Source organism: Thamnophis sirtalis, unplaced genomic scaffold, assembly GCF_051295495.1.
Source record: "Thamnophis sirtalis isolate CommonGarterSnake01/CBP01778 unplaced genomic scaffold, rThaSir2_p1.2 scaffold_14, whole genome shotgun sequence".
In the NCBI taxonomy this organism is placed as follows: Eukaryota; Metazoa; Chordata; class Lepidosauria; order Squamata; family Natricidae; genus Thamnophis; species Thamnophis sirtalis.
The window spans coordinates 18,799,723-18,817,472 of NW_028261394.1; the positions used below are offsets into that span (position 1 = coordinate 18,799,723).

The window sequence follows — 17,750 nt, forward strand, 5'->3', positions numbered from 1 at the left end:
TAAAGTATGGGTCCTATACAAGTAAGATTAATGTCCCTTCCTCCTACTTAAAAGAGATGAGGTGGCACAGTGGCAGTTGGACTTACCTGAACTGCATGTTTCGAGGAGAAGTGTGGGAGGAGTAACCATGGGTATTAACCAAGCCTTCTTGCCTATTGGAGACTGAGGTAATCTTTTGGAAGCCACACCTCCTGCTCTCCTCTGGCTACCCAGATTAACTGATGGATTGTAACGGCGTCTGAAAGGAAGATAAAGAGAACAGCCAACACCAATCCTTCCTAACCGTTAGCTTTGATCTGGACGCGCTCAGCCCCCCCCCCCGGCGCGGGGTGCCTCATCGGGAGGGAAGTGACTCCTCCCACACTTCTCCTCGAAACATGCAGTTCAGGTAGGTCCAACTGCCAGTTTCCGAAGAGAAGGTGTGGGAGGAGTAACCATGGGACATACCAAAGCTAGATGTCCTGGGAGGGATTAGACGGGCCTGAGCCCCCCTGAGAGTCCAGGACTCCCTGCAGAACCCTTCTGCCGAAGGAGGCCTCCGCAGAGGCAGAGGCGTCCAATCTGTAGTGTTTAATGAAGGGAGACGGGGAGGCCCAGGCGGCTGCCCGGCAGATCTCTTCTATGGGAGCCTGGGTGGACCAGGCAGCTGAGGTGGCTGCACTTCTAGTGGAGTGTGCTGTGATACCCTGCGGGACCTGGAGACCCCGAGCCTCATAGGCCTGTGAGATGGCCGCTCTGATCCATCTGCTGATGCTGGCCGGGGAGACCTTAGCCCCTCAGGTGGATGGTTGAAAGGACACGAAGAGGGCCTCTGAACGCCTAAAGGACGCCGTGCGCTTCAAGTAGATGCGCAGGGCTCTTCTAACGTGTAACTTATGCCAGGATTTCTCCCTCTCCCCGGAGGGATGGGGACAGAAGTCCGGGAGAATGACCTCTAGCCCTCTGGGGGAGTTGACCTTGGGCATGAAGGAAGGGTTGAGTCTGAGGATGACCCTGTTATCTAGGAAGGTGCAGAGGTCCGCTCTGCTGGAGAGAGCGTTGATTTCCGAGACCCTTCTGGCCGAAGTGATGGCGACCAGAAAGACGACCTTAAGGGTCAGTAGCTGAAGGGAAACCTCCTTCAAGGGTTTGAACGGTGCCTCCGTCAGGGCCTGGAGGACCGTGGGCAGGTCCCAGGAGGGGAATCGATGGACCACTGAGGGTTTCAGATTCGCCGCCCCTTTGAGGAACCATCTAAGAACCGGATGTTGGGACAAGGGAGAAGCGTTCACCACCACCCCTAGGACCGTAGAAAGGGCGGAGACCTGTCGTCTAAGAGTACTGGTGGCTAGGCCTTTCTGATGACCTTCCTGGAGGAAGTCCAGGACTTGGGGAACCGAGGCCGTCATTGGACAGAGGCCCTTACCCCGGCACCAGTCTGAAAATGCCACCCAGGAGGCGTTGTAGATACGGGTGGTGGACTGCCTCCTGGATGCCTCTACCACCTTGATGACCTCTTCGGAAAACTGAGCCTGTCTTAATTGTTCCCGCTCAAGCGCCAGACGGTCAGATGAAGCCACTCCGGGTCCGGGTGCTTTAGGGACCCCTGGTGAAGTGCCACCTCCCCCGCTGGGATTCTCCAGTGAGGAGCTGTGGACAGGTCCACTAGATCTGCCAGCCAGGGATGGCGCGGCCAAAAAGGAGCTACCAATATCAGCTCTGCCCTCTCCGCTACCACCCTCCTCAGAACCCCGGGAATGAGGGGAAGGGGAGGAAAGGCGTAGAGAAGACCTGGTGGCCAACTGCACCGGAGAGCGTCCGTGTCCATGGTTCCCGTGGTCGGAAACCTCAAGACGAACTCCGGCACCTGGGCGTTCTGCGGGGTCGCGAACAGGTCCACCGTCGGATGACCGAACCTCTCGCAGATCTGGTGGAAGATCGAGGGGTGTCTCCGTTGTTGATCGTTTCTCTGCTGAGCCAGTCCACTTGATGGTTCTCTGTTCCGGAGATGTGCTCTGCTCTGATTGACGACAGGTGCTTCTCTGCCCAGTTTCCCAGACAGAGCGCCTTGTCGCGAAGGGCCTTGGAGTGGGTGCCGTCTTGTCTGTTCACGTGTGCCTTGGCTGCTATGTTGTCTGTCAGGACTAGGATGTGTTGTCTTCTTACTATGCTCTTGAAGTGCCGAAGAGCCAGGTGGATAGCTCTGAGCTCCAACCAGTTGAAGTTGTGCTTCAGATCGGCTGGAGTCCACCGGCCCTGGGCGATCTGGTTCTCCAGATGGGCCCCCCAGCCGAAGAGGCTTGCATCAGTGGTGAGCGTCATCCTTGCCGGCTCCCTGAAGAGGCAGCTTCTGTTCAGAGCTGGAGACAGCCACCAGCGGAAAGATAGTAGCACCTGGGGTGACACCCGGATCCTGAAGGATGTGTCGCTCGTCCTGGCCTTCTGATGGGGCAGTAGGAGCCACTGGAGCTCCCTGGCATGTAGACAAGCCCACGGCACGATCCCTATGCACGAGATGAACTTCCCCAGGAATCTGGAAAGAAGAACTACAGGGACAGAGCGTGACTTGCGAACCTCGTGAATCATCTTAACAATGCTGTCCTTGCGATCCTGGGAGAGAAAAACCTCCCCAGCCACTGAATCGATGATGGATCCTAGGTGAAGGAGCCTAGTGGAGGGTACGAGGTGACTCTTCTCTCTTAATGGAGAACCGCAGGGATCTAAGAGTGTCGATGGTAGTACCCAAGTCCCTTGTAGCTGAGTCAGGAGACCTGGCCGAGTCAGGAGACCTGGAGGATGTCGTCTAGGTAGCAGAATAAACAGACTGGGAGGGAGCGTAGGTGACCTGCTGCTGCTGCAAGCACCTTGGTAAAGGTCCTGGGAGCTGAGGCCAACCCGAAAGGTAGAGCCCTGTATTGGAAATGGTTCCCCTCATGGGAGAACCTCAGGAATTTACGGTGTTCCGGGGCGATCCTGATATGTAGATATGCCTCTGTGAGATCGATGGAGGCTAGGAAATCGCCCAGCCGGATGCCTTCCAAGATGGATTTCAGGGAAGCCATCTTAAACTTGCGGTATACCACCCTGGCATTGAGTAGTTTGAGGTCCAGGGTGGCTCTCCAACCAATGTTTCCTCTAATTTTTTTTCAGTGTGAGCGGAAAAGTATAGTGTTTGAGCTGCACAGTTTCATGCCTGAGCACCTAAGAGAGCCACAGTTTGAACTGCTGTCACGTCTGCTGGACATTTGCGCAACATACCAAGCGTCAAGCGCCGATTGCTAGCGAGGTTTCAGCCTGATGAATGCCAGGCATGAAAAGTGCCACTCAAAGACTATACTTTTCCGCTCACCCTGAAAAAAAAAAAAGGCTCTCTGCTCAGCTTTTAGATTGTTAGACTGGCTAGAGAGAGACATGGCACCAACAGGGTCCTGGCCTGGGTCCTGGCATTTTGCAGGCAACCTGTCCTCTCACATTCCTTTGGAATGCAACCCATTACATGTGAATTAGATTTTGCCAATTATCCTATTAAAAGATAACGCTATTATTCTAAAATACGATTAACTCGATATTAAAAACTGTAAATATGTAATGCTGATAAATAATAGCAGTAATTGTTATTTAGTATGATTAAAATCAGTATTGATATATCAATATAATATCTATCGAAATTGACAATATACACTAAAATAACAATACAAATATATAATGTGGAATATAAATGTAATAAATATAATATATAAATGCAACATAAATGTAATAAAATAATTTATCATGAAACTCTCCCCCTTTAAAGATCAATTAAATAGTCTAGCAAGTTTGGACAATATGCTATATGTTATGTTACTTAAGAATATATATACCTCAGAATCAGATACAACATCCACATCATTTCCAACTGAGTCAATAAAATCATATGCCATGCCAAAACTATTTTAAATAAAGATATGAAATTAATCAAGTATTGCATTTATTTTTCAAAATGAATGTACAATTTTTTTATTATTTAAGTTTTGTACCCTATATTTTCTAACTAACGTTAACTTTAAAAAGACGTTACATCAGACTACAATACAAGTAATTAAATGAAGACTAAAATAAGTGTTTTGGCATATTGAGCTTTTTATATTTCTTTCTTATATTGCTTCCTTAGTTGAGAACTTGCTCCTCAGCTTACTTACGCATTAACTGTTTGTTGCTTTTATGGTTTATTCATTCACTGCTCCATCTTCAGTTTTTTTCACAGGGGGCAGGGCTTCCTTCCTCCCTCCCTCCCTTCCTTCCTTCCCTCCCTCCCTCCACTCCTTTGGCCACCAATTTTGATCCAATTCTCTCTCTCTCTCTCTCTCTCTCTCTCTCACACACACACACACACACACACACACACACACACAAACACGTTCTTTGTGGGGGGGGGTTAATTACTCCGCCTCACTGCGCAAAGTCGGCTCAGCATGTGTTCGGCCCCCACTTACGCCGAATCAAATCCGCGGCCGGCGGGACCAGGGGGTTGCATTTCAAAGCCGCCAGTCTTCTTGCTTCTTCTCTTTCACCAGCAAAGCTCCCGCTGGCTTCCCGGCCCATGGCAGTGGTGCCACTCCCTCCACGCGGAGCCCCTGAGGTGGCTCCCGCGTTATCCCTCCCCCTTCCTCCTCTGCCGTGCTTTTGAGGCCGCGGGAGCTACCGGTAGTAGGAAAGCGGCGGAGGTGGAGGCGGCGGAAGGGGTAACCCAGAGCCCAGCTGAGGTGGAGTCAGCTGGGCTCTGGGTTACCCCTGCCGTCGCCTCCACCTCCGCCGCTTTCCTACTAGCTCCCGCGGCCTCAAAAGCACGGCAGAGGAGGAAGGGGGAGGGATAACGCGGGAGCCAGCTCAGGTGCTCCGCGTGGAGGGAGACTCGGGAGAGGCACCACTGCCATGGGCCGGGAAGCCAGCGGGAGCTTTGCTGATGAAGGAGAAGAAGCAAGAGGACTGGCGGCTCATCAGAACAAGACTGGGGAGGTCCTTTGCGGGAGGCCAGTTCTAGCTGCCTGCAAAGGACTTCCCCACGTTTGCTTTGGTAGAAATCTCTGCGCGGCAGTTAGAAACTTCTGCGCGGGGATTTCTTTCCATGTGCGCGGCCGCGCACGCGCGCACCTTAGAGGGAACAGTGTCTCCAACCCCCCGAGCTTTTAGGGACTAGAAAGAGGTTCGAGTAGAACCCTGAGCCCCTCTCCCCCTCTGGGACCTCCTCGATGGCCCTGATGTCTAATAGATGTTTAATGGCCTTGGCCTTAAGGGCCCTCTTGGTTGGGTCTGTGGAGGAGGTGAAGGTGCGGAACCTACTTGGGGGAAGGGAGCGGAACTCCAGGTGTAGCCCGAGCCTTACCGTCTGGAGTACCCACTCATCCGATGTGATACGATCCCAGGCATCCGCAAACATGGAGAGGCGATCGCCGATGGGGTGATCCGGGGTCGGATCACTTGAATCTGCGGAAGGGGCGACCGCCTCCTCCTCAAAAGGGCCACTTTCCCTGTTGTTGACCCCTGAACCTGTTCTGGAATTGTCTATCCCCCTGTCTGTGAAACCTGGGGTTTTGGTACCTCTGGTTTTGATTGTCGCCATCAGGTGGTCTGTAGGAGGTCCTCCTAGGGTATGGCGCGTGGCAGAGGTCCGACCGTTTGGTTGTTGACGGGAGGATCTTTCGTTTGTTTTTATCTTCTACGAGGAGAGGATCCAGCGCCGTGCCAAATAACTTTCCCCTGGTGTAGTCTGCACCGGTTAGGTGCCACTTCATCCGGGATTCTGCCTGCCAGTGGCGTAGCCAGAGCAGGGGCCTAGAAGAAACTGAGGAAAACATAGCCCGCGAAGCATACTTTACCACGTCCAAGGTGGCGTCTGCTGAGAATTGCGTTGCCGCCAGCATCTTGGAAATGTCCTGCAAGAGTCAAACCTCTGATGCTGGAGTCCTATCCCTCAGTTGCTCCAACCACAGGACCGTGGGCCTATTAAAGAAAGAAGCAGAGGCGGCCGCCTTGATGGCCCAGGTGATCACCTGGAACGTCTTGTGCAGGACAATGTCTTCCTTCTTGTCCTCAGGTTTGAGGCAGTTGGCAGTGTCGCCTGCGACGACCGTTGAAGAGGATGCCAGGGTGGCCACCGGATTATCCACTTCAGGTGCATTTGCCCAGGTTCGCCTGGTGCACCAGTTGCGACCCTACCTGAACCGGGAGGCTCTCACAACAGTCACTCGTGCCCTTGTGACCTCTAGGCTGGAATACTGCAACGTGCTCTACATGGGGCTGCCCTTGAAGAGCATCCGGCGACTTCAGCTAGTCCATAATGCGGCCACGCGAGTGATTGTGGGTGCTCCTCGGTTCGCCCACATAACACCTATCCTCCGCGAGCTGTGCTGGCTACCTGTTGATCTCCGGGTGCGCTTCAAGGTGCTACTTACCACCCATAAAGCCCTTCATGGTAGTGGATCTGGGTACTTGAGAGACCGCCTCCTGCCAATTACCTCCTCGCGACCGATTAGATCACACAGATTAGGCCTCCTCCGAGTTCCATCTGCCAGCCAGTGCCGACTGGCAACTACGCGGAGGAGAGCCTTTTCAGTAGTAGCTCCGACCCTTTGGAACGACCTCCCCATGGAGATTCGTACCCTCACCACCCTCCAGACCTTCCGCACAGCCCTTAAGATCTGGCTATCCCGCCAGGCCTGGGGTTAAAGATTGGGATCCGTCCCCACCCGAATGATGAATGAATGTTGCTTCTATTTTTAATTGTGTATTGTCTGTATATGTCATTACGTGTATCCCCTCCCTATAGGTTGTAAGCCGCCCTGAGTCCCCTCAGGGAAAAGGGCGGCCTATAAATAAAAGCAATCTAAATCTAAATCAATCTAGAGCCTGGGCGAAAGTCTGATTAAGATTGTAAAATTTTCTTTCATTTCCCCCTGGGGTGGGAAAGGACCCTGGCTTTACCCATTGTGACTTGAGCACCTCCATGAACATTTCTGGCGTGGGGATCTCCTCCTTAGCTACAGGAGGCCTGTGGAAGGGCCCCTTTTTCTTCTTACTCTTACCCTTGCCAGAAGGTTCAGTTGCGGGCTTAGGATCCGGGGGTGGATCTATGTCCGCTATGGCAGCTGCCTTGCGTAGCAAGGAACTGAATAAGGAGGGGGGGGAGGCCCGCCACGGTGGAATCCTCGTCTACCTGGGGATCTTCATCCTCTGAGAATCCCACCTCTTTCAATTCTCCCTTCTCTAGGTCGGATGTCTCACTAGCCGTGAATGGGGAGGGAGACCTGGCTTCCCTTGCAGCCGAAGTGCTGGGGCGATCACTCTGCCCTCTAGGAGACTCTTGAGGGGGCCTGCTCTTGGAGCTCTGGGGCTGCTGGGTAAGGCTGGAGGCCATAACCTGGGCGAGGGCCCTGGCTAGCATGTCCTGGAAGCTACTGGTGAGGTCAGGCAGTGCGGGCTGGAGCTCTGGTGGCTGGGAATAATCCCTGGGTTCAGGAGATAGGGGGGCCAGGCAAGGCCTAGCAGGGCTGACTGCTCTGCGACCAAAAGGATCGCTCTTGAATCCGCTGGGGGGGGCGGAGAAAGAGGGGGCGAAAGGGAGCTGTGCCTTCTATGGGAGCCCCCAGGTGAGGCTGGAGATGCTGCCCTGGTTTCAGCCCGGGCTGAAGACCTGCGGGGAGAACATGATCTGGAGGGGGAAGGGCTGATGGTCGCCCTGAACTCCCTGGTCAAGGCCCTGGTCGTTCTGGCCTCCCTGCTGGGGGCTGCCTTCTTGGGAGCCCTGGCCTTGTCCCTCCTCACTGGGGATCTGCCTCTGGTGGTCGGGGAAACTGCCCTGGAAGGCCCTTCGTCCAGATCCGCACCCCCTGGGGCTCTGGGCCTGGTATCCCTGCTCCTGGTCGCCTCCGCCATTACTCACAGTTACGATGCTCACCAACCTCCTCCTTCTGCAGCTGGCTGTAATGCGAATCTGCCTCCTCGGGTCCTGGATCCGCTTCTCCGCTCTCCTGCCGCTGGATTGTGGCCTCAGCTGCCGGCAGGCACGCTCCTGGAATACCCCCCGGATCACCGGCGGGGTAGAGCCCAAAGGGAAGCCTCTTCTGGCTTCCTGGTGCCTTGTGAGCGCTTTCGGCGTCCGTAGGGGAATGCTGATCACGCGCTCATCCACGTGCTCCTAAAATGGCGACTGACCAAAATGGCGATCGCTGTAGTCCTCCGGTTCCTCTCTCGCCGCTGGAAGCCTCCGTGGCGATCCTCGGTGGTTCCCGGACCTCGTAGACCCTCCTGGGCCCTTCCGAACGCTGCGCGGTCATCTCCTTTGTCCCTGCAGCCTCTGGGACTTCCACCCCCCTTAAAGCGACCAGCCGTCACACGGGGCGATTGCGCACGCGCTGGCAAGCCGGAGCTTGAAAAGCGGCGCGGAGCACAGCAGGAGGATGGTGAGACGATCTGCTGATTCTTAGTAATAATCCTGATAGAGAAAAAGTCTTGCTGAAAGGAAAAAAACTCCAAAGTTTTCAGAAAGAAGGGAGAGAAAGAGTAACACTCCGTTCAGGCCAAGACTGAGGTTAATCTGGGTAGCCAGAGGAGAGCAGGAGGTGTGGCTTCCAAAAGATTAACTCAGTCTCCAATAGGCAAGAAGGCTTGGTTAATACCCATGGTTACTCCTCCCACACCTTCTCTTCGGAAACTGCAGGTTTGCAGGTTAGGCTTGCACACAGCCTGGAGTTCAATCGTGACTGGCTCAAAGTTGACTCCACTTTCCATCCTTCTGAGGTCAATAAAATGGGAACCCAGATTGTTGAGGGGGAAATAGGCTGACTCTGTAAACTGCTTAGAGAGGGCTGGAAAACCCTGTGAAGTGGGATATAAGTCTAAGTGATATTGCTATTGTTCTTCCTTCCTTCCTTCCTTTCTTCCTTCCTTCCACCCACCCACCCATAGTGCACAATGGTTAGAATGCAGTATTGCGGGCTGACTTTGCCCACAGCCTGGTGTTCGATCCTGACCAGCTCAAAATTGACTCAGCCTTCCATCCTCCAGACAGAGGTTGGTAAAATGAGGACCCAGATTGTTGGGAGCAAGAGGCTGACTCTGTAAACGGCTTAGAGAGGGCTGGAAAACCCTGTGAAGTGGTATATAAGTCTAAGTGCTAAGTGCTAACAACCACGATCATTTACTTAAAAACTACTGCAAAAAAAAGGTTGCAAAAGTAACAACCCTCTTACTTAGCGAAGTTGCAATCCTAATTGTGATTGTAAGTTGAGATGACCTGCATTTTTAACCACTTTTTTTTAAATTTGGCAATGTGTGGCAGGGCCAGAACTTCGCCTAGACAAAATCAGACAGTCTTGTTTGGTTGTGCAAAGTTGTGCAAAGAGGTTGGGAACCAGGTAGGCAAAGGTGGGGGAGATGAGTTACATTACATGTTTCATTTGAGAAAGAGGACACTCAGGTCAGTTCAAGGCATGTCGCCTCACCCACCCCCAAAACTTAGAAGTTGGTCGTGACCAAATACTGAACAGAGGCCTTACTGCATCTGGTTAATGGCTTGCTTCACTGTTCTTTTCAGGAGCTCTTGGATATTTCGGATGAGCTCGGTCTCCTAAACGAAAACGGTAAAAATATGAGTACATCAAGGGAATTGCATGCAAAGGCAACGAAGGGAAGCCTTTAAAATGATGGGTGTCCCTGAAGAAGTTGCTTAAAAGAAGAAGATATCCCAAAAGAAGTTGAAGAAGCAGAAATGAATGGCTCGGGAATAAGCTTTGATGCAACTTACAAATAAAACTACAATTTTATTTTTATTTTTTTTAAATGATGGGTGCCCCTTCCATCCGCTTAGACCTGCCTGCCTGTGGGTTTCAAAGCAGAAGCAAAACACAGCTCAGCGTTTTGTTTTAAAAGTTCCCTTTTTAAAATAAAATAAAATTCGTAGGCAAGTTTCTAGTCAGTGGTGGGATTCCAAATCTTTTCCCACCAATTCTATGAGAGAGCGCTATGCTCACAGCACTCAGATCGCCCTTAGTGTCAGCGCTGGTGACCTGAGCTGTTTTTTAGCTCAGCTGAAGTGAGGCAATCTGTTTTCCCACGCGAATCAGCTGAGCTAAAAAACAAGGGAATATAGGACAGGGAACATTGGGGAGGGCATGGCCAATCAGAGGTGGTGTTTGACGATTCTCTGAACTACTCAAAATTTCCACTACCGTTTCGCTCGAACCAGACTGAAGCGGCTGAATACCACCTCTGTTCCTAGCCCTCATGGTTGCATACCTCTTGGAGAGCTAGATCTAACATCAAAAACTGCTGGCTGTCAGCCCTCGGGCTGCCATTCAGCGGGGAGCCTGTCCATCACCATGCCTGCTCGGCCATGCTTACACGCCACCAACACTGCCACATTGATGTTGACTCTCTGATGTCAGCGTAGCCTGTAGCTGCATGTGGCTCTGCGTGGCTACCTTCAATACTCTGCAGGCACGCCTCCTGGACAACAGCGGCACTTCAGAGCCTACTCTGACGTAACTCTTCTGGTCAGATGCAACTGCCTACTCCAAAGTAACTCTTCTGCTCGGGTGCAACTGCCTACTCTGACATAACTCTTCTGCTCACATTCGGCTGATCAGGAAGGAGGCTGTGATGACACTGAGTGGGGTGTGGCTGAAGGTGTGGATCATGGTGATTGGTGTTGGTGGTTGGGTGTCATCTGGGTGGAGTTGTGGGTGGAACTGGGTGGGGTAATGGTATATATATATGAGTGATGGTGTTAACTTGGTTAGAACTGACTTGGATTTGCTTACTTTTGTATCATTGTCATTTAGTGCTGGTTATCACATAATATTAGATAGAGATAAAGTTTTTCACCAACCAAACTGACTCTGTTTACATTCAATGGGAACGCCGGAACGTGACAGAAAGTCAGTTCTCTACCATCAATACTTCACTTCGCAGAGTTCCTGTTTGGTCTGAATGATGTCTGAAGGAGCCGAGGCAGCAGCAGTGGTCCTACCTGAGCCACTCCTTTGGTTGTTCCAACACAGGAGGAGGAAACAGAGGTAGATGTAAAACGGAGGAGAGGCCCATGGTAGACCAGGCCTCTGCCACTGGGGCATTCTTCCATCTCAACCGGTGATGCCAGTGAATGAGTGGTAGAAGCGTACGGGGTTAACAACCAGCTCAGAACTACCTGTGCCTTCTCCCCAGGGGGTCACCTCACTTGGTGGAGAGAAAGGAGGGTGACTGAAGATGAAGAGGGGGATTGGAGCTACTCCACTGCCTTGGGTAGCCAGCCGATGGATTGATGGATTGTCATTTAGTGCTGGTTATCTCGTAATATTAGATAGAGATAAAGTTTTTCACCAAACAAAATGACTCTCTGTTTGTATTCAACGTGAATGCCGGAACGTGACACTAGCTGGGGCAGGTTAGGTCAAGGACATCCTATTTCCCTGATTGTTGGATATTTTTACTGTCATACTGGGTGCCCCCTTCCCTGGACTGCCGAAAACAGTCCTTTCCCATCTGGAACAGGGCCTTGACTCAGTTTCCTCTCAAGCCTCCCTGGGGATCAAACCAATGTTTGCAACTAAAGGACCTGGGTTCAGTATTAGCTATGAAGTCTTGGGTTTGTATTGCAACACACTTGCAATGCACAATTGTCCCCTCTCTATATATTTCTAGTCTCCAAGACCCCAGAGCCTCCCCCTCCCCACCCGAAAGCAAAGGGGCCCTGGTGTTTGTGGACTTCTTCCTCATTTGGGGATTGAGGGTTATCTTTTGTAGAGATTTAAAGCACACCCAGCACCCCTTTAGAAAGACAATGCTAAAAAGAGGACATGATTTGAGGCAACTCACATTGCAGCCCTGGTCAAAAGGGCCCAGCAGAGATTATACTACCCGAGACTTCTCAGGAAACAACAAGTGAAGGAAAAACTGCTGGTGACCTTCTACCGCTGCATCATAGAGAGTATTTTAACTTACTGCACCTGTGTCTGGTTTGCCAATTGCTCACTGGCAGATAGGATGCACTCCAGAGGGTCAATGTCATTGCCCAGAGGATCATGGGTTGCCCTCTCCCCTCTTTGGAAGAGTTTTAGAGCTCCTGCTGCCTTAAGAAAGTTCAAAACATTCTTAAAGATCCATCTCATCCTGGGTACCCTTTTTTTTTGGGGGGGGGAACTATTATCAGGGGTTTGAAACAAAATTTTGGAAAAAGTACAGAGGAGAGCAACTAAGATGATCAAAGGCCTGAAGACTAAACCATATGAAGAATGTCTGCAGGTTTTGGATTTGGCTAGTCTAAAGAAAAGAAGAATTAGGGGTGACATGATAGCAGTATTTCAGTATTTGAGAGGCTGCCACAAAGAAGAATGGGTCAAATTATGGGTGGGTGGGTGGATGATACATGACAGGCAGGCAGGCAGGCAGACAGATAGATGATAGGTAGGTAGATAAGATGGATGGATGGATGGATGGATGGATGGATGGATGGATGGATGGATAGATGGATGGATAGGGTGGGTGGGTGGGTGGGTGGGTGGATGGATGGATGATAGATGACAGGCAGGCAGACAGATGATAGGTAGGTAGGTAAGTAGTAGGTAGGTAGATAAGATGGATGGATGGATGATAGATGACAGATAGACAGATAGATAGATGATAGATAGATAGATGGATGGATTGATGGATGGATGGATGGATGGATGGATGGATGGATGGATGACAGGCAGCCAGACAGGCAGATAGACGATGATAGATGATAGATGATAGATAGATGATAGATAGATAGATAGATAGATAGATAGATAGATAGATGATAGAATAGATGGAGGAGGAGGAGGAGGAGGAGGAGGAGGAGGAGGAGGAGGAGGAGGAGGAGGAGGAGGAGGAGTTGTTAGTGGAGGAGGAAAAGGAAGAAGGAGAAGGGAGAAGGAGGAGGGAGGAGGAGGAGGGAGGGAGATCTTGGTTTTGACCACAATTTGAATTTGTGGCACGTCCCACCTGCCTTCACACCCTCTGCCATAATATGATTACCTTTTTGTGCAAACCTGACTCTGGGCTGGTTTGGGTTCTCCAGGGTTTCAGCCAAAACATCTTTTGTGGTTTGATGGAGATACCAGAGTAGAAACTGGGGACCTTCTGTGCTACTAAACAGAACCTCCAATCTCAGCTCAAGTTCTCCCCTGACTCCAAGAACGAGCAAACAACCACGCACCCAGAGACCATTCATGAAGGAAATGCCCTACCTTCAGCAGCTCTACCTCCACCTGGTCCCTCACCAGGTCAGGATGCTGCCGGCGCTCCCGGCACTGCAAGTTGTCCGTGGCGATGCTGTAGGGGATCTCTGTGGCATCGATGGCTCGCTCCAGCCGCAGCTTCTGGGCCGCCAGCTGGTCAGTCTCAGCCACCAGGTCCTCAATCTCCCTCTGGAGCTCTGACTTCCAGAAGTGGATGTCCTGGAGCCTCTGGCCCACCTTAGCTGTGGAGTCCTCCTGGGTGCGCTGGGCCAACTCGGCCGTGTAATTGGCCAGGTTCTGGGACTCGTGGCGGCAGCGCTCGGAGTGGTCGCGGTCGGCAAAGGCCTCGTGATATCGGATGTAGTTGTTCTGGTGCCATTCTTCGGGCAGGAACTTGGCGGTGCGGAAGCCGGCCGTAGCCAAACCGCTGGAGGAGTCAGGACCGGTGTTCAGAGCTGGCTCGTAAACCTTCATGGGCAGCTCAGACACAGGGATGCTCTGCGGAGCAGGCTCCTGGGTGAGAAGCACGGCAGGCTGAGACATGGCTCCTGTGGCAGCTTGGCCAGGCCGGGAAATCCCCCGGCTCCCTCCGAGGCCTCGAAGATGCTTGCCTGCCACCAAAGCAGCTCTGATCAGCGTCTTCCCGTTGTTATAGGCAACGCTCCTAGCCAATGAGCAAGCTTATCTCTGCTGTAAGGAAACGGACCAGCCTCTTCGGTTTGGTGTCCTCCCGTTGCCCGGGCGATGCCTGACAGCCAATGAACCGCAGGGGGAAGTCACATCACCAGGGAGGTGGAAGGGACAAAGAGCTGGGAGCATGTACACACACACACACACACACACAGCCCCAGGGGGTGTGGCAAGAAACTGGGGCACTAGGGCAGGGGAGCTGTGCTTTGTCATGATGATAAAAATAATTGCACCGTGATAAAGTAAGTGTAGACATTGACCTGGTTGTACTGAAAAACTGAAGGAGGAGAACAGGGGCATCCTTCGTCCACACTGCCATTTAAAGGGAATGTATTTAAAGTAATTACTATTGCTGGGGGAGAAAAAAAACATCAGATGATTCAAAGTTCGGCTTGTGCAAAAAAAAAAAAAAGCAGAAGAAACAGTAGATCCTACAAGGTGATTGCAAAATACTGATGATAAACATCCCACAGCCATCCACCCCGGAACATCTGCAAAAATTATCGTGTGGCCGTGATGAAAAATGTGTGGGAACATAATAATATACTTGGGGGGAAAGACAGAAAATGAGCAAGGTAAAATACTGAAGGATTTCCAAATTCAAACTGGTCCAAAGTCTCGGTTCATAACACACCGGATTTTGCTGTGGTTGGAAAGAAGGAAGTGGGGGTCGTGGGAGGAGCAGCCCCAGGGCAGAGCAGAATAAGAGACACAGGAACTGGAGAATTTCAGAATGCGTCAAGATCTGAAAATGAAAGTGGAAAGATGTCAATCATCCGAATGTCAATCACGGGATGATGGAGATGCTGCAATGGTTGTAATTATGAAAAACGGTCGTAAATTAGTCTCTCTGTGACTAATTTAACGACGTCAGTAATGCACTGAGCGACTGTGGCAAGGACGGTTACAAAATGAGGCAAACTCACATCACAAACGTTTCACTTAGCAACAGAAATTTTGGGCTGAGTTGTGGTCGTTAAGTCGAGGACTGTTTGCACACACAATCCTTGCTTGACCTTCTTGTCCAAGTGCACCACGGGCACCATCCTGTCAGAGCTGAAGAAGCTTCTTGGATGAGAAGCGAAACGTCTTCAAAAGAAAAAATGAGAAAAATCCAGTTGCAGCCTGAAAAAAACAGCACCTGGGGAAATGTCATTGCAGCACCACATTCCTGACTCTGGTTTATGATGGTGGTGGGGGTGGTATAAATCATAAGTTATGGTTATCCCAGTGGTCACTGGGACACTGACCGAAACATTAAGAACTCTTGGACATAAAGGCATTTCCATCTGTCAATTGCGACCATGGGATTGGGTGGGAATAACCCAAAGAATTGCGAAAAAAGGGACCCCCTAATATACTATGCCAATAATTATGAAACCCTTGGTCAGTGAAAGCTAACCTTTTGGTCCTTGTGTGCCAAAAGCGTGCACATGCACACAATAGTGTGCACATGTGTGTCCACACCTACAAAGCAATGTGTGCATGACACCGCTCCATGCAACACACACCCGCTCCCTCCGCGCATGCACACAACACACCCCCGGTGCCCATTTTGGGCCTAACAGGCCTCCCTGAAGCCTCCTGGGACCAAAAATGGGCCACGGGGGGGTGCGCCCCATACTCCCCACACACACACACTCCTCCCTGCACATGCACATGACCCCCCTCCCCATACACATCTCCCACATGCGTGGCAGAGACCTGAAAATCAGCTGGCCGGCAGGAGGCGTGCGTGCATGCCCGGTGGAGCTGAGTTGGGCACCGGCTCACGTGCCCAGAGAAGGGTCTGTGTGCTCCATGTGGCACATGCAGCATAGGTTCTTAGGCAGAACTCAGTGCTTATGGAGGCCAAGAGCAGCTGAAGAAACGGCAGCTGTGATTTTACAGTGTTCTCAGCAGATAATATCTCTGCTTTTACAGTTTGCCTGTGAATTTTCTAGACAACCCAGCGTTGTCCAAACAACCTCTTCAATCGGGATTGTCCAAGATGCTCATTGCAAGGCCCTGTGGCAGTTGCAGATATTTAGACATTCCATTTGCTGGCAATTCCCTTTACCTGTAAAATCCAAAACAGTTCCAGGGAAGCAGATTTTCCTTAGGTTCAGCCTAGAAATTTGAGTACCTGAGAATAATGTCTATTCTCACTAATAAGCAGATGGTAAAATAAGAAATGGCATTAAATAGTATTGAAAGTAGGGCCCCAAAGGTGCTTTTTCAGAAGGCAACTGGACTTTTTTTTCTTTTCTTTCGAAGGCATTTCGCTTCTCCTCCAAGAAGCTTCTTCAGCTCTGACAGGATAGTGGGGTATTTAGCACGCTTTGAAGTTTGAAATTTGCAACTCATAAAAAGTGATGCAAAGACTGACAGACGGGAACAATTTAAAACACAGACGAGGACTCCTTGAATGGTGACAAAACGTTTGCAACCAAATTGCCAAGCTCGAAGCTCAAACCAACAGCCTACCACCACCAACCCGAGGTACTAACTTGTAAATATGTCTGTTGTCTGTATTTGTGTGTGTATAAAATATATGCCTTATGCAGAATGCCTCTCCAGAGCAGTGCTTGTCAACCGTGGCAACTTGAAAATATGCAGACTTCAATTCCGAAAGTTCCCCAGTCAAGGTGCCATTGTACCTATTGGTAGCTTCTGGAGAGCCTATAAGGATGTTATCATCGCAATCACACTTATATACCACTTCACACTGCTTTTCAGCCCTCTCTAAGCGTTTGAGTCAGCCTGTGACCCCCAACAATCTGGGATCATTTTACCCACCTCCAAAGGATGGAAGGCTCAAATCTTCAGCCAGTGTGTATTGAACTGCTGGCAATTGGCAGAATTAGCCTGCAATACTGCATTCTAACCATTGCGCCACCATAGCTGTATCCTAGCAATTGTCATAACAAGCCCATTTGATATGGCTCACCTTCCCACTTTCAGGGCAACCTTTATGTTGCCCAAAAGCGAGGGTTGCTGTGAAACATGTCTGCTCTTTTTAAAAAAGCCGAGGTCACATCCATGCAAATCCTGGGAACTGCCCAAACGCACAGAAGGTGGACATTTGAGCTTCCATTCCAGAGAGTTAGGTTTCTGGTTCTTATGGCCACCTAGCTTATAATGCAATTTACCCGGAATGTGAAAACGAAAACTGTGATATTCAATCGGTTTTAAAAATCTTGATCCAGGATGCTTGCTGGATCTATGCCAACATAAATAGTTCCTAGAAACACAAAGGTCGCTTCCCACAGCAGCTCCTTCTGCTCCATGAACAGTAAAGCATGTGGGACCCAAAGCCTTCCATTGCTTGGGTTGGCCGAGGCTCCCATCGTACAGGTAGTCCTCGACTTACGACCAGCATTGAGCCAAAAAACTCTTGTTGCTGAGACCTTTTGTTAAATGAATTTTGCCACATTTTGCAACTTGTGGCTTCTCCATTGACTTGTAAAAAGTGATCCCGTGACCCCAAGACATTGCAACCTGTCGTGGTCACATTCCAAGAGTCTGAATTTTGGTCATGTGACCATGGAGGTGGCTCAATGGATGTGTGGGAAACGGCCATAAGTCACTTCTCTCAGTACCATTGTAACTTTGAAATGCCATAAGTCAAGGAGTACCTGTACTTCAGATAGAGATTTGCAGGCTGCCAAGGTTAGAGAAAAAATTAAGATCCATTCCAATTGGATCCCCCCCCCCAGGATCAAGTTGGCACCACTGAGAATGCATTGCTGAACAAAGCTCCACATTGGCGACAGGAAGGGCAGCCGGCCATTAAAACACTCTGCTAGCTCCATTCAGTTGCCCTGACTCCACCCTGCTAGCGATTATGAGGTTGTTAAATGAAGATGA

The 17,750-nt window shown here is 50.7% G+C and overlaps 1 protein-coding gene across 1 annotated transcript in view; it reads right to left on the reverse strand.

Annotated features, from left to right (window-relative positions):
* TEKT4 (tektin 4) overlaps positions 1-14,155 on the reverse strand; it is a 33,329-nt gene extending 19,174 nt beyond the window's left edge. Inside the window, exons 1-2 of the mRNA XM_087728570.1 lie at positions 13,221-14,155; positions 9,513-9,583 (exon numbers count right to left, since the gene is read on the reverse strand). Coding sequence (XP_087584696.1) covers positions 9,513-9,583; positions 13,221-13,754 — 605 coding nt within the window. The 5' untranslated portion in view covers positions 13,755-14,155. The remainder of the gene's footprint in view (positions 1-9,512; positions 9,584-13,220) is intronic.
* Positions 14,156-17,750: the final 3,595 nt, after the last annotated feature.